Source organism: Coenobita brevimanus, chromosome 98, assembly GCF_032717465.1.
Source record: "Coenobita brevimanus isolate Jiangsu-jjx chromosome 98, ASM3271746v2, whole genome shotgun sequence".
NCBI lineage: Eukaryota > Metazoa > Arthropoda > Malacostraca > Decapoda > Coenobitidae > Coenobita > Coenobita brevimanus.
This window is the reverse complement of record NC_137051.1, coordinates 14,567,441-14,595,435: the sequence shown is the minus strand read 5'-3', so window position 1 is coordinate 14,595,435 and position 27,995 is coordinate 14,567,441. Positions and strand designations below refer to the sequence as shown.

At 42.1% G+C, this 27,995-nt stretch overlaps 1 protein-coding gene across 3 annotated transcripts in view; it reads right to left on the bottom strand.

The window, feature by feature from the left end:
• The window catches only part of Creld (Cysteine rich with EGF like domains), a 98,699-nt gene that overhangs the window by 30,463 nt on the left and 40,241 nt on the right, over window positions 1-27,995 (bottom strand). For all 3 annotated transcript variants that reach the window (XM_080283680.1, XM_080283678.1, XM_080283679.1), the window contains exons 6-7: window positions 24,032-24,182; window positions 2,131-2,226 (exon numbers count right to left, since the gene is read on the bottom strand). In XM_080283680.1, the coding sequence (XP_080139806.1) occupies window positions 2,131-2,226; window positions 24,032-24,182 (247 nt within the window). The remainder of the gene's footprint in view (window positions 1-2,130; window positions 2,227-24,031; window positions 24,183-27,995) is intronic.

The following is a 27,995-nucleotide window of genomic DNA, read 5'->3' as shown; positions in this document are numbered from 1 at the left end:
TCACCCCACGAAGACACCGAGGCTGCTTTGCACGGCCAACAATAACGGGCTTAAGCCGGTGCATGCTGTTAGCATTGGCACAACACAAAGCAGATATCCGTTTCTTGGAGAGCTTGCGGCCAGGTACATGCTTCTCCATCTCCTCGGCTAGAGTGTTCATTGGCAAAGAGCGACAGAATAAACCAGTTTTGTCAGCGTTGTACACTTGACCGAGAGTGAGGCCTTCACCTTGTGCCAAAACTTGTCAACTCCATCCTCGTTAGTGTCCAAAGCTTTGCCATGAGCCTTACGGTTGGTAAGGCCATGCCATAACTAAAAAACGAAGAGCCAACCCTCGGATGCCTTGAAGTCTAGGGCGTCGTGAAGCCTGGCGAACTTCTCAGCAGCAGCCTTCAGCTCCGTACCACGTACCATCACACCAGCAGCACGTTGCTGTCGATACCAAATCAACGTGGAGCGGTCGACTTCAGCAAAATTGGGAGTAAACATCACCTTCCTCTCCATGTTGCGTTTGCTTCTCGATGAGAAGTCAGCCGTGTACTGCATGAGTTTGTCTCAGGATCTCTTAATATCAAACAAAGTAGATCGGGCCAGGTTGAACTCGCGGAGGATGCGGGAAGACCACCCCGCATCTACTTTCTCCAATATCTCCCGTTTCTTCTTCAGAGTCAACACCACTCTCTTCCTCTTCTCAGGCGGCGGGGCTATCATCACACAAAGGAGAGGCACGAGAGCAGCAAGAGTGCCTGCAGCAGGGTAAGGCACTACCACAAAAGCGAGCCTGTGGGCAGCCATGACGACGAGCGTGCACTTCTGACGAGAGACAGGCGGAAAGTGGGGAGGATGCAGGGGCGCTCTAGCGGATGTCGGAGGAATGACGCGCCACAATAAAGCTGTCCTGCGCCCCGCGTGCTAAGTTCAAATTACAGGCGGGAATTTTTTTTTTTTTTTTTTTTTAAATTTTTTTGCGGTTTTCGGACCATTCTGGGAATATTGGATCCCGGGACAATTATGTCCGGTTAGTGGGGATGTTCGGATATTGGGCGTTCAGATATTAGAGGGATTACATATATATATACATATAATATATATATACTGGTACCAGCAAATAAAAGTGAAATATCTCTAAATTAAACCAACTTGAAATCAAGACCTTTCCACTTCATTTTAAAGTGAATGACCAAAGTCAAACAGTTTGGTAAATTTTGGCACTAAATCGATGACATTACAATGTAAAATCTATCTATCTATCTATCTATCTATTGCCAGACGCCTCAATCCCGTTTGGGGTGGCCACAAACAAATCGCCTCCAAGTCGCCCTGTCCCCCGCCATTTCACTACCCTGCTCCCAACTCACACCCCCCTCTCTCACATACCTCTCCACCCCATCCCTCCATCTCATCCTCGGTCTCCCCCTCCCTCTTCCACCCTCCACCTCACTCACATACACTCTCTTCGTCAGTCTTTCACCCTCCATCCTCTCCACATGGCCAAACCACCTCAGTGTGTTCCTCACAACGCTTCCTATCACATCCACATCAACACCACAACACTCCTTTATATCCTCATTCGTCAGCCTGTCTCTCCACGTGACTCCACAAGCTCCTCTTAAATAACTCATTTCCACTGCTCTCACTCTTGACTTGTGTCCTTCCAACAACGTCCAAGCTTCACTTCCGTACGTTAGAGTTGGTATCACAATACTGTCATGTAGTAACTTTTTTACTTCCATGCTCACTTCCCTGTTTCTTATCACTGCTTTCAAGGAACCAGCAACCTTTCTTCCCTGCTGTACCCTTTCAAGCACTTCACCCTCCAAACCTCCATCCTTACTCATCACACTACCCAAATACTTAAACGTACTCACATTTTCCAATTCCTCACCATCCAACCTCGCTATACATTCACTGACTTCACCTCTCTCAAAGACCATCACTTTACTCTTCCCTACATTCACCTTTAGGTTCCGTTTCTTACACACTCTCTCAAACTCATCCACCAAGCCTTGCAGCTCCCCTTCATCTTCACTCAACAACACAGTATCATCTGCAAACAACAGTACAGGGAGTAAAATACCTAAATAAAATTCTTACTTAAAATTACAAAAATATTTTTATATTTTTACTCACCAAGACACATATTTTTCTCCAGTACATATCCCTCAGCACACTTGTCACACATGTCTGGGCCATCACCATTACAACCATCACAAGACTTGTCACACTCTGCAGGTAAAATAAGCAGTGATAAGCAGGACAAGTACACATCAAGCAAAATAGAAAGATGGGAAGAAACAAATACTTTTAAGATATACTATTAAGATACTGCAGTTTTAAAAACACAGACCTGTCATTGTGGTGGTCAAAGATTTTAGGTTCATATGCGATGCCTGGTGGTCTAGCTGTCAAAGACACCAGTCCTGTGCTGTGAGCTGGTTTGAATCCCCAGGCATGCCAGAGTTGTACCTATCATGCCATGCTACCAAGAGTGTGGGCTGATCAGCGCTGGGCAACCTCACACTAAGTGAGAGGTCCACACCCACACTTCTGCATCCGCACTTTGGCCTCTTCCGCACCCACACTTCCGCACACCTCTGAGTTTTCACACTTCCACACACCGCGCCCACACCGTATTTATACAAGCATACCCTGGTTTAACGATGTAATTTGGGGTAGGTGGTGGCTGAATCGGTAGAGAGGCAGCCTCCAGTCCTAATGGACCCAGGATCGAATCCCAGCTGGGGCAGGGAACAGTTTACGGATCTGAATTTCCCAAAAAGCAGACTTTCCTGATCTACCAGATGACCCACCGACATGTCATAAAAATACCCCCGCTAATACCAATACACCAATCCCATGTGTGACAGCCCTAGCATGTATTCAATTTGGATGGTGGGTGTTAATGTCGAAGTGGTGACATGTGGAGGTGTAGGAGGACTACAGGGCCTTGGGATAGCTCACTGCCCCCGAGAAATAGGCCCTGAAGCCTTTGCCCTGAGTTGGACACATTTAAAAAAAAAAAAGTAAAACCCCATCGTTAGGCAGAGTATGGTATATCGGGGTACTTTTAACATGCAAAGCAATGTGGAGCATTTACTAGCTTTGGGCTTCCCCCAAACCAAGCCCTAAACCCACCCAAATGAGCCCAAGAACAAGTTTAAAGCCAATCTTAATGGCCTAACATCCATCAAGGAAGCTAACCTTAGCCTAACACCTGCAAATAACTCACTAAAACCAAAAAATAAAATCTGAAAATCGTCAAATACAGGTCTGGAAAAAATCAGGCATACTCGTAGTAAACTGTACCCCAAAATGATAATGCTCACCCCACCTATGGCTAAAATACATCAATCTAAGTCTAAAAACAGTTTATAAATAAACCTAAGCACACAATTTTAGACTAAAATATCATCAAAATCAGTAAAAAAAAATAAAAACCCATTGTTAAACCAGGGTTTGGCCTTTGTTTGGCAGGCTATGGTGGTATTTCTACCCCCATCGTTAAGCCAGGGTATCACATCTAGGGGTATCGTATATCGAGGTATTACTGTATATATATGAATATATATCCTATTGGATCCCAGAGTTGCTGGGCGAGGCACTGTTCCGGGAGGGTCCTAAGTGTACCGCCCTCCACCTATCGGCTCATAGTCACAAAACTCATAGGTCCCTACCCGGGGGTTCCCTACTTTGTTAAGACTTGAAAATTCCCAGTTCTGTCCAATACTGGGGACACTGGGCTCCAATGGGATATATATATATATATATATATACAGTATACAGTAATCCCTCTACTATCCGATCTAATAGAGCTTAAGGCATGTCCGGAAAGTGGTCCCGTCCGGAAAGTGGGTCTCTGACTGTTGGACTGGTACTTATGACCCTAACCCAGCCTAACTTTGAAAGCCACCTAAATAACTCCCTACCGGACATGCATAGGACTTATTTAAACCTATTTAAGACCCTATTCACACCAATAATGGACATAAAAGCATGAAATAAATGAAAAGGAACCAAAGAATGAGGAATTAGAAGTGATTGTACCTCAGCCAGGGTACTTACAGCACTTCTGTGGCCACCTTCTTAAGGCTTTGGCAGTGGTGAAAATGCTCTTGAAGCACATACAGTAATCCAGTGTTGTGCTGCACTTACAGTAATTCTTTGCACTGTTAGTTATAATTGTTTAACACTGCACATTGTTAATTGCAACACGCCAGTTTCAACCGCCAGCTTCAACTGCCAGGTTGCACTCCACAGTTAATCCTTTGCACTCTAAATTCTAATTTCTTAACACTGCACAACACTGTAAATTCCTGTGTGGTCTACTGGCGAGGTAATGCAGTTTATTCACTGTTTATTCACACACACACACAAAAAAAAATGAGCACATGTAGCATCCACTGTGATAAGCATCCATTCACGATCGAAGTTAAGCAGTAAATGTTGATGACGGGGAAACAGAGTTGCCAGATCGCAATGGCCACATTACCAAACTCCTCAACTCTCATTACCAAATTTAACTTTTCATGGAAAGGCATGTAATCGCTCTTCTTGTAATTAACAGCATGTTGATTATTTTCACGCTATGTTGGCTGGCAGATTAATCAGAGAGAGCAAACAATCCACCACCTCCATCCTGTGTATCCTCATACATGTGAAAAATCCATTTGGTAATGCATTATTCTGATTCATTACCAAACAAATTTTTCATTACCAAATTTGCCCACATTTGGTAATAAAAAATACCAAATGGCTACCCTGACAGGGGAGGAGGGAGGGGGAGCAAGGAAGGGGTGAAGGGTCCATGGTGTAACAGCTGGTTGGTGCCACACAGCAATTTCAAATTACAGGTGGGAAAAATTCAGATTTTGGGGGATTTTTTTTTTTTTTTTTTTTTTTTTTTTTTTGGGGGGGGGCCATTTTTGGGTTCCAAAGGTCCAGAGGCCCACAATGTCCAGTAAGTGGGGTGTCCGGAAAGTGGGCGTCCAGAAAGGACGGGGATTACTGCATACAGTATATATATATATATATTGTATATACAGTATGTGTGTATATATATATATATATATATATATATATATATACAGTATATATATATATTGTATATACAGTATGTGTGTATATATATATATATATATATATATATATATATATATATATATATAATCTCTATATATATATATATATATATATATATATATATATATATATATATATATATATATATATACTGTATATACAGTATATATATATATATATATATATATATATATCATCCATCCATCATCCAATTCTACATTGCCCAATGAGGAGCGTAGCAGCCCGGGGCTAGGCAGTTGGTCCCGACATTTAAGATGAGAGTGACCAGCCTCACTCATCCCTGAGTGGCATTACATGAGCAATCAACCCTAACCATCCCTTTGATATAAACCTTCACTAGCTCAATCTGATTGGAGTGCAAAAATTACCCACTAAACTACCAGGTGCCAAAATTTGGTTATATGGTTACCACCCGGCGTAGTTATATATAAATATATATGTATATATAGGCAGACCCCGTGATATGATACCCCTTTATGCGATACCCCAGATCAGCGATGGGGGTTGAAATACCATCCTCCCCCACCAAACGATGGCCAAACCCCGGTTTAACAATGGGTTTTTATTTTTTAACAATTCTGATGATACTTTAGACATAAATTTTGTGTTTAGATTGATTTATAAACTGTTTTTAGACTTAGATTAATGTATTTTAGTTATAGGTAGGGTGAACATTGTCATTTTGGAATACAGTTTACTAAGTTTGATTTCTTTCCACACTTATATTTGATGATTTTCAGATTTTATTTTTGGGATTAGGTGAGTTATAAACTGCTTTTAGGCTTAGTTTAGCTTGTTTTAAAAGCTATTTGGAGGGTTTAAATCTGCTAGAAACTTGTTTTTGGATTCATTTGGGTGGATTTACAACTTGGTTGGGAGGGTAACCCAAGGCTCAAAAATGCATCCCTATACAGTACTTTACATGTTAAATCTACCCTGAGATACGATATCCTGCCTAGTGATGGGTTTTTACTTAACCAACTGCATCGTTAAAACGGGTGATGCCTGTACATATACATGTATACAGTATATGTATAATATATATACATATATATATACAACTACTAATACTACGACTACCACTACTACAACTACTACAACTATTATTATTATTACAACTACCACAACTACAATTACTACTATTACTACTACACATATTACCACTACTACTTCCACTACAAATACTACTACAAAAAAACTAAAAAAAAAAAAAATGTGAACAAAGTAGTTATTCACGTACTGTCCATGATCGGAAATAATTACCACTATGGCTTTTTCTTTCCTGTGGTTTGTACTTTTTCATCATAACAAATATGTATAAACAAATATTTTCAATACAAAATAAGGCAATGACTTTATCATGAAACAAATTTTCTGCTTCCATTATTCACATAAATATACACAGAACAGTAAAATCTATCTATCTATCTATCTATTGCCAGACGCCTCAATCCCGTTCGGGATGGCCACAAACAAATCGCCTCCACGTCGCCCTGTCCCCCGCCATTTCACTGCCCTGCTCCCAACTCACACCCCCCTCTCTCATATACCTCTCCATCCCATCCCTCCATCTCGTCCTCAGCCTCCCCCCCTCTCTCTCCCCCCTTCCACCTCACTCACATACACTCTCTTCGTCAGTCTTTCACCCTCCATCCTCTCCACATGGCCAAACCACCTCAGTATATTCCTCCTAATGCTTCCTATCACAGCAAAATCATTTTTTCTAATTACACAAAAAACAACATACCGGTATATACAAAACCAACACTAACTTATGCATAATACCCAGACTGAAACTAAATGGAAAGGTGAAAGGATGAGAGAATGGGAATATGGTGTAGGTATATGTGCGGGAGTCAGTGAGAATGAGAGGGCAAGAGAGGGAGTATGCCTGATGATAAGCAAGAAGTGGAAGGAGAATATAAGAGAGTATGGAACAGTGGATGCAAGGATTGTATGGGTGAGGTTGAAAGTAGGTATACAAGCATGGGCGATTGTATGTGTGTATGCTCCAACAGAGGATCGAGTGGCAAGAGTGAAAGATGAGTTTTGGGCGAGAGTAGAAGCATGTATGGACAAGTTTGAGAGGAGCGAGAGAGTGCTGTTGATTGGAGACATGAATGGCAAAGTTGGGAATGTACGAGTGGATGGAGTGGTTGGTCAGTGGGGTGTGCCAGCTGAAGTAGATGGGAATGGTAGTGCTCTGGTGGACATCTGTGCTGGTAAGGGGTTGGCAATAGCCAACACCTACTTTCATCATAAGATGATCCACCGGTATACATGGAGAGTAATGAGGAGGATGGATGGTGAACTTGTTGAACGAAAGGCAATGATAGACTATATGTGTGTGGATGAGCGAATGAGAAGACAAGTGTTGGATGCAAGAGTGTGGAGAGGGTGGTCGAATGGAGACTCGGACCATCACTTCGTGATGGCCGAGGTAGAGCTGCAAAGAAAGTGGTTGAGGAGACGAAGGGGAAGACAGGAGGAAGCAGCTCCTGTGAGAAGAGTGGAGAAATTGCAAGATAGTGAGAAAATGACAGAGTATAAGAGCATAGTGGAAGAAAGACTGGGAAGGTATGAGCTAGAGCAGATGGAAGGGGTGGAAGACGTATGTAAGATATTCAAGGAAGAGATAAGCGCAGCGTGTGAGGCGGTTTGTGGAGTGAGGAGGAGATGCAAGGGTGTGCAAGGGACAGCATGGTGGAATGATGAGGTGAAACGAGCTGTGGAACAAAAGAAGAAGGCATATGGTGAATGGTTGGCAAGTAGAGGTAGGGGAGAAGATGAGAGAGAGAAGAGAGAGGTATATGTGAGCAGGAGAAGGGAGGTTAAGAGACTGGTGAAGGAGAGTAAGAAATTGTTTTGGAAGGAGGTAAAGAAAGTAAGGCAGTGTGAAAGGGGAAATAGTAGGGGAGTGAAAGATAGGAATAATAGATTGTTGGTGGAGAAGAGAGAGAAATTGAGGAGATGGAAGGAGCACTTTGAGGATTTGTTGAATGTAGAGAGTGAGAGCAGTGTGAGTATAAGTAGTTGGGGAATGGCTGGGAGAAGAAGAGATGAGAGGAGGGAGGAAGAGATCAGTAGGTCGGAAGTAGTGGAAGCGATGAAGAAGATTAAGCTGGGAAAGGCCCCAGGAATTGATGGAGTGTGTGGTGAAATGCTTAGGTATGGGGGTGAGATTGTTGTGGAGTGGATATGGAAGTTGTGTAGATTGGCTTAAAGAGGGAAGGGTTCCAGAGGACTGGAAATCAGGTATAATTGTTCCTCTGTACAAAGGAAAAGGGGAGAGAGAAGTATGTGGTAACCATAGGGGTATTTGCCTTCTTAGTGTGACTGGTACAATATATGGTAGAATACTCATTGATAGGGTTAGGCATATGACAGAGGAGCTAGTTGGAGAAGAACAAGGGGGATTTAGGAAGGGAAAAGGGTGTGTAGATCAGATATTTGTTCTAAGATGTTTAGTGGAGAAGTATCTAGAGAAGGGAAGGAAAGTGTATGCTGCCTTCATGGACTTGGAGAAAGCTTATGACAGAATAGATAGGCAAGGTATGTGGAAGGTATTAAGAATATATGGAGTGGAGGGGAAATTGTTGAGTGCTTTGAAGAGTATGTACGAGGGAGCTAGGGCTACGGTGCGAGTGGATGGTGAGCTGAGTGAGTTCTTTGATCTCAATGTGGGACTGAAACAGGGGTGTGTGATGTCTCCATGGCTGCTTAATATATATATGGATGGGGTTGTAAAGGAGGTGCAAGGTAGGGCAGTGGATGTGGGGGTGGCCCTAATGAATGAGGGTGAGATTTGGAAGCTTCCGGTGTTGCTGTTTGCTGATGATACAGTAGTGTTGAGTGAAGATGAATGGGAGTTGCAAGGTTTGGTAAATGAATTTGGGACAGTGTGTAGGAGGAGGAAGCTGAAAGTTAATGTAAACAAAAGTAAAGTTATGGTGTTTGAAAGGAATGAAGTCACAGAGTGTGCAGTGAGGTTGGATGGTGAGGATATGGAGAATGTGAGTGCATTCAAGTACTTGGGTAGTGTGATGAGTAAGGATGGAACTTTGGGGGATGAAGTACGTGAAAGGGTACAGCAGGGAAGAAAGGTTGTTGGTACACTGAAAGCAGTGATGAGAAATAGGGAGGTGAGTATGGAAGTTAAGAGGTCACTGCATGATGGTATTGTGATCCCTACCCTGATGTATGGAAGCGAGGCATGGACCTTGCAAGAGGGGAACAAGTCAAGAGTGAGAGCAGTGGAAATGAGTTACTTGAGAGGAGCATGTGGAGTGACGTGGAGGGACAGGTTGACGAATGAAGTGAAGGAATGTTGTGGGGTAGATGTGGATGTGGTTGAAAAGATTAGGAGAAATACACTGAGGTGGTTTGGACATGTGGAGAGAATGGAGAATGAAAGACTGACTAAGAGGGTGTATGTAGGTGAGGTGGAGGGAGGGAGAGGGAGGGGTAGACCGAGGATGAGGTGGAGGGATGGAGTTGAGAGGTATATGAGGGAGGGGGGGTGAGTTGGGGGGAGGGTAGTCAAATGGTGGGTGACAGAGTGACTTGGAGGCGTTTTGTCTGCAGCCACCCTTTGCGGGATTAGGGCGTCGGGCTATAGATAGATAGATAGATAGACTTACAGTCAGACAGACACTTGTGCTCTCTCTCTCTCTCTCTCTCTCTCTCTCTCTCTCTCTCTCTCTCTCTCACACACACACACACACACACACACACATGGAGATGTATGCTTGGCTTGCACAGTCGTTCAATTCTGGCATCGCTGTGTGACTAGAAGTCTGGGTAGTACAACTACTACAAATAATACTACTACTACTATAACTACCACTACTACAACTACTACTAATACTACAACTACCACTACTACAATGACTACTACAACTACCACTACTACAATGACTACTACAACTACTACTACCACTTCTACTACAAATAATACCACTACTAGAACAACTACTACTACTACTACTACATAAAACCTATAAAAAAAAAAAAAAAATGTGAACAAAATAGTTATACACGGTCTATAATCGAAAGTACCGTACTGTATTTTCCACTATGACAGATTTTTTTTTTCCTGTGACAAAGACTTTTACATCATAATAATTATACACACACAAAAATTTTCAATAAAAAATAAGGCACTGATTTCATCATGAAAAACTTTCTGCTTCCATTACTCACATAAATAGACAGAGCGGTGGCATGCCTCCCTCCCTCATCCCTTTCTCCGCTCCACTACATTTCCATTATAATTTTTTTTCCTGTGATTTGTACTTTTTCATCATAACAAACATACACACACAGAAACTTTCAATAAAAAATAAGGCACTGATTTCATCATGAACAAACTTTCTGTTTCCATTTTTCACGTATATAGAGAGGGGTGGTGCAAGGCTTCACGCACCTCATTTCCTCCTCTCTTCTCCCTCCCTCCTCCATTTCTTCACTCTCTATCTCCTCTTCTATCTACTTATCCTTGCCAATATCCCCCTCTCCAGGATTGTCAATACTCTCTGAAACATTCCTATCATCGGAAATAGCAGATGAGTGTACAGGGGGAAAAGATGGGCACACAGTGAAGTAATGTCCCCCACCCTCCTTATACGACGCATAAATATCACCATTTCATTACAGCGGTTGCTTTCCTGAGATGAAGAGTCATTTTCTCCACTCACAATTGGCGATAATATCACCTCGAGTTCCCTCCCTATTGCACTATCATTAAGGCCTTTTCTTTTCTGGCCTTTGGACTTCATTGGTGCTGAAGTTGGTGGCTGTGGGCGCTCCGCCAAATCTCCGGACACAGGAAAAATTTTTGCATAGGTCTATCCATTACGGAGGTATGCAGGTGACTGAAGCATGACTCAGATGTGTCCAGAAGGGTTGGCAATGACTGCGTGTCGTGAAAATAACCCACGGAATATTCAAACAATTCTGCGAAGCACTAGATCATGTATACGTGCACCCCGGATGGCACCGAGAGGACACATAAACATGTCACCCAGACAGGATGGGTTAAAAACAAGGTTATTTTTACCCCAATCAGAGAAATGAGTCAAGTCAGATGCTAGGTGTGCCATGGCCTCATCAATTGTTTCTTGAAGTAACTGCTGAGATGGACGCTGCGGGAAGCAAATGGAAAGGTGAAGAGTGGAGTCATCAGTGTATGAGTGGATAGGGTTAGATGTACAGCTTAGAAGGTCATTGATGAATAAAAGGAAGAGAGTTGGAGATGGGACAGAGCCCTGAGGAACACCACTGTTGATAGCTCTTGGAGAAGAACGGTGGCCTTCTATAACAGCAGCTATAGAAAGACCCGAAGGGAAGCTAGAGATGAAGGCACAGACAGAAGGATATAAACCACAAGAGGGCAGTTTGGAAATTAAAGATTTATGCCGGACTCAATCGAAAGCCTTTGAAATGTCAAGTGCAATGGCAAAGCTTTCACCACAGTCCCAAAAGAAGGATGACCAGGAGTCTTAAAGGTAGGTAAGAAGATCACCAGTGGAGTATCCCTGGTGGAACCCATACTGATGATCAGAAAGAAGGCTGTGATAGGAAAGATGCTTCAAAATTTTTTTGTTAAGAACAGACTCAAAAACTTTTGAAACACAGGATGTTAAAGCAATAGGGCAATAGTGAGAGGGCTGGGAATGGTCACACTTCTTTGGGACAGGCTGAATGAGGGCAAACTTCCAGCAAGAAGGAAAGGTGTAAGTTGACTGACAAAGGCAAAAGGGTTTACCTAGGTAGGGTGTAAGCACAGAAGCACAGTTCTTGAGGACAACTGGAGAGACCCCATCAGGCCCATACACCTTGTTACTACTGAGGCCAATGATGGCAGAAAATACATCAACTGAAGAAATTTTAATGTTGGCCACTAGGAAGTCAGAGGGGGAAAGAGATAGAGAGACAGTACCGTAATCGTCTAAGGTGGAACTGAAGGAGAAAGTCTGTGCGAAGAGTTCTGCTTTATCGGTAGAGGAAATACCTAAAGAGCCATCAGGATGGAAAAGGGGAGGGAAGGATGATGAGGTAAAGTTATCTGACAGGTTTTTTGCAAGGTGCCAGAAGAAGCAGGAAGAATTCAAGTTGGAGAGTTGAGAGCATTTTGTACAGATGAAATATTTTTAGTAAAGCAAAGAACAGACTTAGCAAGATTCCAAGCAGAAACATAAAAAAGATGAGACGCAGGGGTTGGATGGCTCGGTACTTTTGTAGGCCTTCTCCTTGTTGTGGACAGCATTAACCCCTTAAGCGCGGGCATGTCGGAGGCGGTTCGTGCACCTCACGCAGGGATATTCGCGTTCCGACTGACTTTTTAAAAATATTTGCCAAAAATCAATTATTAGTCCTAGAATATTATAATTAAATATGCACATTGCACATACCTTCAGCTTTCCCCTGGGATGTTGTTGAGCCTTCGTCAACTACCGTAGGACTTGTGGAGACTTCTGAAGTTGGGTAACGAAGTCTCCACTTTACACTTCCCGACACTCTGTTATATGGTTACCACTGCCTGATATTATAACTACAAACACTATTCTATGAATCTCAAGTAGTTTGGAATCCATACTCAAAAAAAAAAAAAAAAAAAAAAAAAAAACTGTGAAAGCAATGTAAATTACGAGCGCATACGAGCTTTCCTCCCGTGCTGGTTCCCCGATGGTATTCTAAGGCGGAGCTCTCATTTATGATTTATAAACACACTCACACTTTATATTCCTAGTACTTTATTACACTTAATTATAAATACAATACTGTATTTATCTATAAGTTTCTTTCAGTACTAGTACAGTAGTTTATTTTCACTCCAGGCATTCACTTTCTCATGTATACTAGCGTAGAGAGCGAAGCTGTCACTTTCATTTTCATTACTTTCACTTTCATTACTCCTAGTATATATACTTGTATTCTTATATTACTACTTTACAATATTTATCTATAAGTTTCTTTCAGTACTAGTAGTTTATTTTCACTCCAAGTATTCACTTTCTCGTGTATACTAGCATTGAGAGCGAAGCTGTCACTTTCATTTTCATTAATTTCACATTCACTTTCATTACTCCTAGTATATATACTCGTATTCTTATATTACTACTTATTTACATTTCTATTCACATTCTCTATTTTATTTACATTATTTACATTTCTATTTTACTTACACTTTTATGTATAGGACTACATAATAGATAGATAGATAAATAGATAGATAGAGAGACAGATAGAAGCAGGAAGTCAAATGATGAGAAGGTGTTGTGTTTGCGAGAAGCGAGCAGCGCTAAACGCTTACACGGGGGAAAGCTGACGACAGCGGCCAGTAAGGAGATGATTCAGTTAGCTGTCAGCAGTCCTCTCGTGAGAAAGTTCTGTTGCCATGAGGAAGATACGTGACACACACACCCTACTACACGAGATTTTAGGAAAGAGAGTTTAGAAGGAGACAAGCGACCCTAGAGAGAGGTCGAGACGGAGATTAGCTTTAGAACAGAGAGAGAGAGAGAGATAGCGAGACAGGGAGGTAGCTACCCAGGACTTATACTATTATACCTGTTTAATATTTCCAAGACAAATAAAAATAGTCCCATACTATTCTTTACCTCTCCCGTCACTACATGACATCTGGTGGGGAAACTACTACAAGATATAAAAGCCGCTCGACCACAAGTCTAAAATATACTTCTCTACAATTAACTACAAAGTCTTTATGACATTTGGTGGCAGCGGTGGGATACGAACCTCTTCTACGAATCAACATTAAATTCCTACAAAATATCAAGATTGACAACAACCAACAATATCAGCTCCTGCCCCCTCCGTCTCCCAGATCATTACGCTGATGCAGAGGTCAAGAGATCACTCGACGCCTTGCAAGTAGCTTAACGACAAACCAGCAAATCTGCGGACATCGTCTCCGAATTAAAAGCAAATTTCTACAAAAGCAACCGAGACTACAAGGTTAGCTTCAGTTCTACAAAGTCTACAGCCATCTACAATCAACTACAGCCATCTACAATCAACTACAATTAACAACTCTACGTCGTCTGTATAATCTTCTACACGCACCTACAAGTAGCGGCAGTCTTCATCCCACAACGAATAAATCACTAGAGAAAAGGACAGAGAAAACTTCCACATAGAATAAAGGGAACAAACAAACGAAGAGTGAGACACGATTTACAACTCATCTTACTCACTCGTCTTCACTCAAGTTACTCATCGCTACTCATTCACTCACCACAGCTACCAGTGTGGGAAGCCGACGTCACCATGTGCTGAGATGACATCACAACGCGAGTCTGCCATGCCAAGCAACGTGTGACGGACACCAGGCACTTCTCACCCACTACTCATTACTCATTATTCACATAGCTCCTACTCATATTCACTTATTTTCACAGTTAAGTTGGAAATTCGACGTTCTATGTTGAGGTTTGCCTGGGACAGCCGTTAACCACTACAAATACCAGGCCATGGAGTTTCCTGAGTAATATCGTCCATCAACACACCACTAGAATTATCAAGAGATCTTCAATCAAACCTGTATTTTCTTCCGAGATCGACTTTTGTATCGACACACCTCTACGATCTGTATCAAGTGGGTAAAATTATACTTGCTCATTTCTTCTCAGTGCTAAAATTAGCTATATTCAACTTATTTAATCATCTAGTTTGCTAGGACATAAATAAACAAGAGGCGTATTTCATAACATCATATCTTAATGACAGGAATATTTTCGCAACCACCCACGTTAATACCAGATGACACACAAATTGCCACAACATCAGACTCACAATTAAGAGACAGCCCACCCATTGTACAACCCACACCACACGTTATAGATAAGGAAACAAATACGGGAGTTTCGGATGATGAGTGGGAAACCCCTTCAGATGTTGAGAGTATCGACTTCGCAGCTGCCTTAAATACGTATGCCAATATACTTAACAGGGTTCACCGGTCCGGTCATACATATTCTACCATTCCCTCACATAACGATAAACTCGTACAAGTTGAATTAACAGGGCAATCATTAAATATGAATCAAGAAACAAATACTGCTGATCTAAAAACCACACCTCACGTTTTTGTGTATCACGAGGATAAGACTGCCCCAAAATTCTCTGGCACAGACAAGGATCGCATTGATGTCATTTCATTAATCAGTCAGTGCGAACAAATGTTCATCAAGCGCCACATACTAGATGAACAAGAGAAAATTGCTATTTTTTCATCTTGCATAAGCCAGGAAAGATGTCCAGCAAGCAATTTATTGCGCTCCGATAAGCTACATCGTGCTAGGACATATGATGAATTTAAAACTGAATTTCTGAAGAAATTTTCTGGAGGTATGAACTTCTTGCCAGGTATAATTCCAGAATTACATAAAATTGTAGATCTTGTAAGGGAGCACACTACAAACCATGTGCTCAGTGAAATAACTGCTGATGTCTCCACAATCAAGAGAACCCTATTAGCTACTCTGGAGAATTCTAAGTGGATAACAGATGATGGAAAGATGTCCCCAGACCTCGTCGTGGACATCATTGGTTATGTAGCTGCCTTGTGTAAATTACCTGATAGAACCCTTAAGATCGCCAAAACAATCGCGTACATCCCTGGAATGTGCTTACTAGACTTAATGAACGAGGTAGAGATGCAGTGCAGTAAAGCAGGTGTGGTCGACACACATGCACATTCTGGTAGAATCAGGGTACCTGAGACAGTATCAGCTGTGAAAACATCAACACCGACCCCAAACAGAGAACAAAATCGATCGCGACCTGAAATGAGGCAGTCCAAACAGACAAAGACGCCTAGACCTCGTTCCCACACGCCTTCCTACAGGCAGTTTCATAAGTTTTCGCGCAGCCCGAGCAGGTCTCGCGCTATAAACAACACTTTTTATGGGAAATCACCTCGTAGGTCACAGTCAAGGGATAGGTCCATTCTGTGTCATTACTGTGCAAAACCAGGACACACAAGGTATGAATGCTTTATCAAGGCAAAAGAGGATAATCAAAAGACACAAGGGTTTGGTCCTTACTGTAGGCATCATAGATACCAAGGGCACTGGACTAGTGATTGCAAAACAGTAGAAAAAATTGTGTCTATGTTCAAATCGGGAAGACCAAGTCATGACAAAAAACGAACAAACATAAAAAAGAACAAGGTTAAACTTCACATAGGAGGCATGTTGGGAAATGAGTGTATCTTGATACCAGCTGTATGTGAGGATCAAAACGTTTCCTTATTTTTAGATACAGGCTCTCCAGTGAACTTAATAACACATGAAGAACTAAATAGAATTCTTAAAAATAAAAAGAAAGTAACTTTTCTGGATGAAGCTGATTTAGAATTATACACAGTAGATGGTCAAGAGATTACAGTAAAAGGTATGATAAGATTAAATCTCAGTTTCACAGAAACTACAAGACCATTCTCTGCATTGTTCTATATCGTTGATAACTTAGCAATTAAAGCTCATATGTTACTGGGCTTAAGATCCATGAGAACTGAGAACATAACTATACTCCCACAAATGAATGGAATAGACTTTGATAATGAATTTATAGAGGAAATAACTTCAGAGCCCTCACCGATTGGTAGAAGAGAGCCAAAAAGAATTGGTAATATTAAAGGCTTAAACAAACATACACAAACAGATGAGTGTATAGATCCACTTACACCAGCAACCCCATCCTCCAGAATTAGTGACCCAGCTAACAGTACTGATTTATCAATTTTTCCAGCCCATCTCACTAATGATTTGGTTATACCACCTAATTCATACATGAAGGTTACCATAAAGAGCAAATTACGGAATAGTACTGTTCTTGTCTTAGAAGAATTATGTAAAGTAAAAGGATTGTCATTAGAAAACGCATTATGTCATACGAACGACGAAGGGCTAACTCAGATATTCATTATTAATCACATGAATGGGGAAGTTCAGTTGAAGAAGGGAACTTGCATAGTTAATATTGAAAAATGTTTAGCCCCTGTGAAGGAAATAAATATTGGTGGAGTAACAAGTGAGATAAAATCTACGGATAGAGAAAGAATAAAAGAGAATTTAATTCACTCAGGTGAATTTGACGAAGAAAATGATTTGTTAACCCTGCTGGAAACACACAGGGACACCGTAGCCTTGCCCGGAGAACAATTAGGGTGTACTAACTTGATTAATCACATGATTAATGTGCACCCAGAAACACCACCAATTTTCGTACCAGCTTATCGCATACCACACTGGAGTGTGGAGTGGATATGGAAGTTGTGTAGATTGGCTTAAAGAGGGAAGGGTTCCAGAGGACTGGAAATCAGGTATAATTGTTCCTCTGTACAAAGGAAAAGGGGAGAGAGAAGTATGTGGTAACCATAGGGGTATTTGCCTTCTTAGTGTGACTGGTACAATATATGGTAGAATACTCATTGATAGGGTTAGGCATATGACAGAGGAGCTAGTTGGAGAAGAACAAGGGGGATTTAGGAAGGGAAAAGGGTGTGTAGATCAGATATTTGTTCTAAGATGTTTAGTGGAGAAGTATCTAGAGAAGGGAAGGAAAGTGTATGCTGCCTTCATGGACTTGGAGAAAGCTTATGACAGAATAGATAGGCAAGGTATGTGGAAGGTATTAAGAATATATGGAGTGGAGGGGAAATTGTTGAGTGCTTTGAAGAGTATGTACGAGGGAGCTAGGGCTACGGTGCGAGTGGATGGTGAGCTGAGTGAGTTCTTTGATCTCAATGTGGGACTGAAACAGGGGTGTGTGATGTCTCCATGGCTGCTTAATATATATATGGATGGGGTTGTAAAGGAGGTGCAAGGTAGGGCAGTGGATGTGGGGGTGGCCCTAATGAATGAGGGTGAGATTTGGAAGCTTCCGGTGTTGCTGTTTGCTGATGATACAGTAGTGTTGAGTGAAGATGAATGGGAGTTGCAAGGTTTGGTAAATGAATTTGGGACAGTGTGTAGGAGGAGGAAGCTGAAAGTTAATGTAAACAAAAGTAAAGTTATGGTGTTTGAAAGGAATGAAGTCACAGAGTGTGCAGTGAGGTTGGATGGTGAGGATATGGAGAATGTGAGTGCATTCAAGTACTTGGGTAGTGTGATGAGTAAGGATGGAACTTTGGGGGATGAAGTACGTGAAAGGGTACAGCAGGGAAGAAAGGTTGTTGGTACACTGAAAGCAGTGATGAGAAATAGGGAGGTGAGTATGGAAGTTAAGAGGTCACTGCATGATGGTATTGTGATCCCTACCCTGATGTATGGAAGCGAGGCATGGACCTTGCAAGAGGGGAACAAGTCAAGAGTGAGAGCAGTGGAAATGAGTTACTTGAGAGGAGCATGTGGAGTGACGTGGAGGGACAGGTTGACGAATGAAGTGAAGGAATGTTGTGGGGTAGATGTGGATGTGGTTGAAAAGATTAGGAGAAATACACTGAGGTGGTTTGGACATGTGGAGAGAATGGAGAATGAAAGACTGACTAAGAGGGTGTATGTAGGTGAGGTGGAGGGAGGGAGAGGGAGGGGTAGACCGAGGATGAGGTGGAGGGATGGAGTTGAGAGGTATATGAGGGAGGGGGTGAGTTGGGGGAGGGTAGTCAAATGGTGGGTGACAGAGTGACTTGGAGGCGTTTTGTCTGCAGCCACCCTTTGCGGGATTAGGGCGTCGGGCTATAGATAGATAGATAGATAGACTTACAGTCAGACAGACACTTGTGCTCTCTCTCTCTCTCTCTCTCTCTCTCTCTCTCTCTCTCTCTCTCTCTCTCACACACACACACACACACACATGGAGATGTATGCTTGGCTTGCACAGTCGCTCAATTCTGGCATCGCTGTGTGACTAGAAGTCTGGGTATTACAACTACTACAAATAATACTACTACTACTATAACTACCACTACTACAACTACTACTAATACTACAACTACCACTACTACAATGACTACTACAACTACCACTACTACAATGACTACTACAACTACTACTACCACTTCTACTACAAATAATACCACTACTAGAACAACTACTACTACTACTACTACATAAAACCTATAAAAAAAAAATTGTGAACAAAATAGTTATACACGTAGTCTATAATCGAAAGTACTGTAGTGTATTTTCCACTATGACAGATTTTTTTTTCCTGTGACAAAGACTTTTTCATCATAATAATAATACACACACAAAAATTTTCAATAAAAAATAAGGCACTGATTTCATCATGAAAAACTTTCTGCTTCCATTACTCACATAAATGGACAGAGCGGTGGCATGCCTCCCTCCCTCATCCCTTTCTCCGCTCCACTACATTTTCCATTATAATTTTTTTTCCTGTGATTTGTACTTTTTCATCATAACAAACATACACACACAGAAACTTTCAATAAAAAATAAGGCACTGATTTCATCATGAAAAAATTTTCTGTTTCCATTTTTCACGTACATAGAGAGGGGTGGTGCAAGGCTTCATGCACCTCATTTCCTCCTCTCTTCTCCCTCCCTCCTCCATTTCTTCACTCCCTACCTCCTCTTCTATCTACTTATCCTTGCCAATATCCCCCTCTCCAGGATTATCAACACTCTCTGAAACATTCCTATCATCGGAAATAGCAGATGAGTGTACAGGGGGAAAAGATGGGCACACACTGAAGTAATGTCCTCCACCCTCTTTATACAACGCATAAATATCAACATTTCATTACAGCGGTTGCTTTCCTGAGATGAAGAGTCACTTTCTCCACTCACAATTGGCGATAATATCACCTCGAGTTCCCTCCCTATTGCACTATCATTAAGGCCTTTTCTTTTCTGGCCTTTGGACTTCATTGGTGTTGAAGTTGGTGGCTGTGGGCGCTCCGCCAAATCTCCGGACACAGGAAAAACTTTTTGCATAGGTCTATCCATTACGGAGGTAAGCAGGTGACTGAAGCATGACTCAGATGTGTCCAGAAGGGTTGGCAGTGACTGCATGTCGTGAAAATAACCCACGGAATATTCAAACAATTCTGCGAAGCACTAGATCATGTATACGTGCACCCTGGACGGCACCGAGAGGACACATAAACATGTCTCCCAGACAGGATGGGTTAAAAACAAGGTTATTATTACCCCAATCAGAGAAATGAGTCAAGTTAGATGCTAGGTGTGCCATGGCCTCATCAACTGTTTCTTGAAGTAACTGCTGAGATGGACGCTGCGGGAAGCAAATGGAAAGGTGAAGAGTGGAGTCATCAGTGTATGGGTGGATAGGGTTAGATGTACAGCTTAGAAGGTCATTGATGAATAAAAGGAAGAGAGTTGGAGATGGGACAGAGCCCTGAGGAACACCACTGCTGACAGCTCTTGGAGAAGAACGGTGGCCTTCTATAACAGCAGCTATAGAAAGACCCAAAGGGAAGCTAGAGATGAAGGCACAGACAGAAGGATAAAAACCACAAGAGGGCAGTTTGGAAATTAAAGATTTATGCCAGACTCAATCAAAAGCCTTTGAAATGTCAAGTGCAATGTCAAAGCTTTCACCATAGTCCCAAAAGAAGGATGACCAGGAGTCTTAAAGGTAGGTAAGAAGATCACCAGTGGAGTATCCCTGGTGGAACCCATACTGATTATCATAAAGAAGGCTGTGATAGGAAAGATGCTTCAATTTTTTTTGTTAAGAACAGACTCAAAAACTTTTGAAACACAGGATGTTAAAGCAATAGGGCAAAAGTCAGAGGGCTGGGAATGGTCACACTTCTTTGGGACAGGCTGAATGAGGGCAAACTTCCAGCAAGAAGGAAAGGTGTACATTCACTGACAAAGGCAAAAGGGTTTACCTAGGTAGGGTGTAAGCACAGAAGCACAGTTCTTGAGGACAACTGGAGAGACCCCATCAGGCCCATACACCTTGTTACTACTGAGGCCAATGATGGCAGAAAATACATCAACTGAAGAAATTTTAATGTTGGCCACTAGGAAGTCAGAGGGGGAAAGAGATAGAGAGACAGTACCGTAATCGTCTAAGGTGGAACTGAAGGAGAAAGTCTGTGCGAAGAGTTCTGCTTTATCGGTAGAGGAAATACCTAAAGAGCCATCAGGATGGAAAAGGGGAGGGAAGGATGATGAGGTAAAGTTATCTGACAGGTTTTTTGCAAGGTGCCAGAAGAAGCAGGAAGAATTCAAGTTGGAGAGTTGAGAGCATTTTGTACAGATGAAATATTTTTAGTAAAGCAAAGAACAGACTTAGCAAGATTCCAAGCAGAAACATAAAAAAGATGAGACGCAGGGGTTGGATGGCTCGGTACTTTTGTAGGCCTTCTCCTTGTTGTGGAGGCCAATGATGGCAGAAAATACATCAACTGAAGAAATTTTAATGTTGGCCACTAGGAAGTCAGAGGGGGAAAGAGATAGAGAGACAGTACCGTAATCGTCTAAGGTGGAACTGAAGGAGAAAGTCTGTGCGAAGAGTTCTGCTTTATCGGTAGAGGAAATACCTAAAGAGCCAGTAACTTATAAAACTATTTTCCACTGTTCAGTTATACAGTATTTACATTCATTGCTTTCACTTGCTGTTTACACATTATTTACATTTCCACTTGCACTGTTTTATTCACCAGAAAGATCGTAGTCACTCTCTATCATTTTCATTGACAAATTAGCCAGTTCACGTTCAACACCACTCACTTATCCCTTTACCTCTTTCCACACGAGGTTTAGTAGGGCGTTGAGGTCACAGGGCCCTTTGCATGGGACTAAAAAGGGGCGGAATTTGACAGGCGTGAATCCGACGTGCTTTCAACTTGAAAGACGACAGTAAGCTGAATACAGTGTGTGGTGGCCTGCCTAGGGGAAGTGCAGTGCTGCTAATCTCAGCCTGGTGACAGCTGCTAATATACAGGTATACGCTATGAAATGATTGGCAGGAAATCTAGACAATACATAATAAATTAGGTAGTTCCAGGTGAATGTAAATATCACTTTGGCTTCTCCCTTCCCTCCTCATATATATTTTTATTATGAGATTAGATTATAGGGCATATTTCAAGGGGAAATAAACAGCGAAAATTAGTGAACGAGTGCACATGAGGTGTTGTCAGGTATTAATTAGCCAATTCCAGGTGTATGGCACTATCACTTACCTTATTTCTTTTTTGTATATATTATTTGGTATAAGAATAGGGCATAGGGCTTATTTCAATGGATGAAATCAGTGGAAAATTCCAGGGAAGATTTACTTAGCTTAGCACGGCCAGGCAGGCAAGAGGAGAGGGTAATGGAGGGGAAGTAGGGAGGGGAGTCAAGAATGGGGAGAAATGGCTAAATTGTCAACAATGGATGGGAGTACAGATGAGATTAGGAGTGCTGACTAGTGTTGGACATTGGCAGTACTGATAGATGACACAAGCCACCACTTGAAAGCCCGGGCGAATTCAAAATAACACAGAATCACAAAAGTGACGCCCCGCCGTTAAGGGGTTAAAACAAGTGTGATTAAACCAAGGTTTTTTGCATTAGTCAGTGGATATGTGAAAGAAATGTATGCTTCAATGCCCAAGAGAATAACCCCCATAATGCGCAAGGCACTTTCAGATGGCTCTTGGCCATGGAAGCAATAATCATTCCAGGGAAAATCAAAGTACTGCTTGAGGGCCTCCCAATCAGCAGCTCCAAAGTGCCACAACCGACGTTTCTTTGGAGGGTCCACAAGCCACACTGGAGCGAAAGGGCAGGTTAAGGTGATAAGGCTGTGATCAGAGGAACCCAACGGCAAAGAAAGATATACGGCATAAGTTGAATTATTAGTTGTAAGGAAGAGGTCAAGTATGTTAGTTCTCTCTCCAAGGTGGTCAGGGATACGAGTAAGGTGCTGTATAAGCTGCGCTACGTCACTGAGGATAGAAAAGATGTAGGCTTGTTCACCAGGTGGACCAGTGAAAGGAAAGGAGAACCAAAAGTGGTGGTGAACATTGGAATCTCCTAGAATGGAGATTTCAGAGAAAGGAGAAATGGGTAGGCTGTGTTCCATCTAAGAAGTAAGGTAGTCAAAGAATTTTTCACAGTCAGAAGAATTAGGGGATAAGTAAGCAACACAGATATATTTAGTCAGAGAACAACAGGAAAGCCAAAGCCAGAGAGTAGAAAATTCAGAAGAATCAAGTTCAGGAACACCAGAGCAAGATACTGTAAGTCACTGCGTACATACCGGTATACGCAATAGCCACCTTTGGTTTTGTAATGAGTACAGAGAAAGTAGAAGGACACAGAGAAGGTTTAACAATCAGCTGCCTCAGACAGCTGAGTCTCAGTTAGGAAAATAAGGTGAGGTTAATAGGAGGAGAGGTGGTGCTCAATAGAAAGAAAGTTAGAGGAAAGGCTGCGAATGTTGTAGAAATGAAGAAGTGAGTTAGACAGTGGTTCCAGGCATCTCGCTGGGTCGTCACCGGGAAAGTGGTGGATGATAGAGGCATTTATGGTCCCTGCCCCCCACTGGGGACTCCAAGGCTTGGTTAAATGATCCCATTTTGGTTTAATTTTGAGTAGGAAATGTAGTGTGTAATGTGCATGTAATTTGGGGTTGACAGTTACAGAAACTTGTACTAGATAGTATGCTGGCCTACTCTCTGTGTATCCACTTATTGGTTCTATGGTACCACCAAACATATTAAATGGTTTCCTACATTCAAAGTAGTTCTATCTGAAAGCAGCACTACAATGAATAAGTGTGTGGAGGGTGATGCCATCTAACATTAATTCCATTTATTTGTCACATGGTTATCACCAAACATGTTAAATGGTTCCCTGCATTCAATGCAGTTCTACCTGAAAGCAGCACTAAACTGAGTGAGTGAATGGTGGGTGACCCCATTTAACAATGAAGATACATAATAATTAAAAATACATACATATTACATCCTTACCAAGACATGTGTAAGATCCATCTTTATTGACACAGAACTGGTTGCGTTTGCAAGGTGACTTGTCTGCAGCGCACTCATTCACATCTAGACAGCCCTTCTCTGTGTCCATCACCCACCCCTCCTTACAGGCCACACACGACTTCTGCCCAGGCTGTGGGAATAATGGACAAACAGGATTAACCATGTTAAAGGCAACAGGAATGTATTATCATTACCCTATCTCAATTTCCTTTGACAATGCAATGGGCAGGAATTCAAAACAAGAAAACAAAGAAAGCATAAGCTATTAACACAATACTGTACCCATTCATACTGGCCATACAAACTTTTCACTGTCGTTTAAACTGATTAAATTCTCATTTCTGCCCAACAACCAACCCCAAGCCATTCAGCAGTACTAGCAAAAACAGATAGCTATCATTCTATTGGGAAGAAAAATAATAGCAGGTATCCAGAATTCTATACAAAGAGTGATGAACCATATCCTATATCCTGATTACTTACTTCATGAATACAAGCTTCCAACTTCCTACACAGATCATCTTTGGTGAACAACAAATATGTTAAGAATAATTATCAATATCTTTTCTGTCACTTCTTACTGCTTTTCTTTCTTTTACAGGTGGCTTTACATTGAGTGACAGGCCAAATGGTTCCCTGTAAGCCAAGAAACCATTTATAACGCTGGGTGGTAACCATATAATCAAACCATAAGTGCTCCCTACGTGCCAACAAGTGGTTTGGCGGAGGGTTAGTGCCCCTCCCTGCAAAACAAATAGCTCAAAGTCAAATGGCCACCCCTTACAGGATTGTGGCATCTGGCAATAGATAGATAGACAGATTTCATATATTCAGTATCATAACGAAACTGTAGATCCCACTGTATTTTTGCTGCTTACTGTAAGCACTCTTATTTACCAGAACAAATATTTCACCTGAAAGATTTGCTTACCAGTTAATGGATGCAGCTCAAACTCCCCTCTTCTTCCGACTCGTCTGCTTATTGCTATTACTCCTTTAATTACATACAGTATGCTACACAACTATCATATACAGGTAATCACCTTCTACATCCAGTTTCCTGTCCTTATAAAACTTTGCTTTGTAATGCACAATCTCTTAAAACTGCATCGTGATAAATTCTATTTTGTTTTATGCTTTCTATCACCAAACTACATCATTTGGATGAGGTGAAACCTCTCACAATGAAGAATTTTGAAACAAAATTAAACAAACCTCTGGTACTATGTCTATCTTTCTTTATTCTACTGTCAGACACTTCCATTCAGCTTTGAGGAGATTTCTCACAGTAGAGTCTCTGTACAAGAGACATAATGGAACCTCATGCTAAATCAAGTTCACATTAAACAGTGACATATATTTATATGTGAAATTGGGGGCTGGGTTCTAGAGATCCCATGTTTTCATTTCGTTTCGTTTTTAAAGGCTCCATCATGCTTGCATGTGTCGGCCTTGGTCACCTAATGGAGGCTCTCCATGCTGCACGATCCATTGCAGCCTCCCTGTTCAGTCCCTTAACCTTGAGGTCACATTTAATGACCTCGTCCCATGTCTTTCTCGGTCTACCACTCGCAACCCCACCCCCAACATTAACACCCCACACCTTCCCCACCCAACTACCACCCCCACCCTCTCCACATGTCCAACCATCTCAATCTACCTCTCCTCATCACAACACCAATACACTCCAGTCCCATCCTACCTCTCAACTCTTCCATCGTGTACCCAGCCCCCCAGACCTTGGACGCAGGGACGCACTACACATCCACTGTATCATCATCATTTCTGTACATCTGAGCTGGAGAATATCCTCCTCCTTCACTGCCCAGGTCTCACTACCATACAGCATTACACTCCTAACACATGCTGCATACAAAGATCCCTTAGCACGTAGGGAGAGTCCTCTCAATGTCAGGAGAGGCAAGAGCTCCCTGAACTTCTTCCAACCACTTCCCACCCTAGCCATAGAGCTAGCTCCAGCCCCACCTCCAGGACACAGCATGTCTCCCGAATAACAAAATTCTTCCACACACTCAAGAGATTCACCAGCAAGTTCAATTCTTTCACGTCTGACAATCTCCACCTGCTCTCCCTGACACACCATACACATAAAATCAGCATTATCTCGCAGTCTACCTCTGATACCACTACATCTCTTATGCACCCATTTATCACAAACACTGCACAAGATGGAATTACTTCCCACACCCTTGTGGCAAACTGCACATGGCCACTCTCCCTCGTCTTTGACAGTACCGCCACCAACCCTAGCTATCATCATTTTTGTTTTATCTGCATTTACCCTTAAGCCCTTGTGCCCCATACCATCTCTCCACTTCCTAAACCTTTCCTTCACCTCTCTTTTGTTCTCTGCAATCAACACCAAATCATCAGCATACAACAACTCCCACAGGAGTCCATCTCTAAAGTCACGTGAAAGGGCTTCAGGTACCATGATAAGCAACATGGGACTCAAAACTGACCCCTGATGCACACCAACATTCACGGAAAACCCATCACTCGAATCTCCATTCACTCTTACCTGGGTGTGAGCACCCACATACATAGCCATAACCACCCTAACCTGCCACTCCTCCAAGCCAAGCTTTGTCATTGCCCACTTCACCACCTCTCTAGGGACTCTGTCAAAGGCCTTTTCCAAATCAACAAAAACAAAATAAAGATCCCTTCTCCTACCAATATATTTTTCCTGAAGCTGTCGAACAATGAATATGGCATCAGTGGTCCCCCTACCTGGCATAAACCCAAACTGCATCTCATCAATATTCACTCTTTCTCTAATCATACCTTCATTATCTGATCTAAAAGCTTTATACCTCTATAATTTCTTCTTTCCAGGGCATCACCCTTCCCTTTATACACATTTACAATTACACTCTTCAGCCAATCATCTGGGACAACACACTCATAAATAATCCTATTTATAAGGTCAGTAACCAACTTCACCCCTATATTGCCTGAGGCCTTCAACATTTTAGCAGTCAACCCAGACACACCTGCTGCCTTCCCCACCTTCATCCTGCCTATTGCCTCACTCACAGTAGCAGCATCGATCAAAGGCCAAGGTCCAGACACTGGATCTGCTGGCTTCAAACCTTCTCTGTCCCAGTCAAACTCCTCATTCAACAACTGGTTATAATGCTCTCTCTGTGCATCTTTAATATCCTCACTGTTCACCACTACTCTTCCTTCATCATTCTTCACACACTGCTCACCTATAATATCCCGATTATTCCTCTTCACCTGACCTGCCACCCTAAATATCATATTTTTCCTTTCCCCGTGGTTTAGTTTTTCAAGTAAAAGTCTCTGTGACTCAGACTTTGCCCTGTATACCTCTCTTCTAGCCCTACACTTGGCAGCCAAATATTCCTCTTTGCTACCACCCTTCTTCCATTCCCGGAAAAGCCTTCTTTTCTCCTTAACTGCAGCTTCTACACCCTCATCCCACCACCAAGTTACTTTATGTTTTGGTGGGCCTCTTGTCCAACTGCATGTTACATCAGTAACTCTCAAGAGATTGTTCTTGAGGGCTCTGTACTGTTCATTAACGCCTCTGTCTACAGCTCCCTGTTCAGTCGCCACTCTCCTCAACTCGCTATAGAAGGCACCCCTTACTACTTGGTTTTTCAGCTTCCATATTTTCCTCCTAGGTACATACAGTAAGTCTTCTTTTTCATCACTCGTTCTTTAAGCACCGTATCACAAATTAGTAGTTTGTGCTGCTGCACACACTCCTCACTTCCTATAATTTTAACATCCCTCACTAACCTCCTATCGGCCCTCCTAACCAGAAAATAATCTATCTGACTGCTATTTCCCCCAGACTCATACATAATTAACCTACTGTCTCTTTTCCTAAAATATGTGTTGCACACAATCATGTCCGTTGCCTCCCCAAACTCGAGTATCCTTTCCCCTT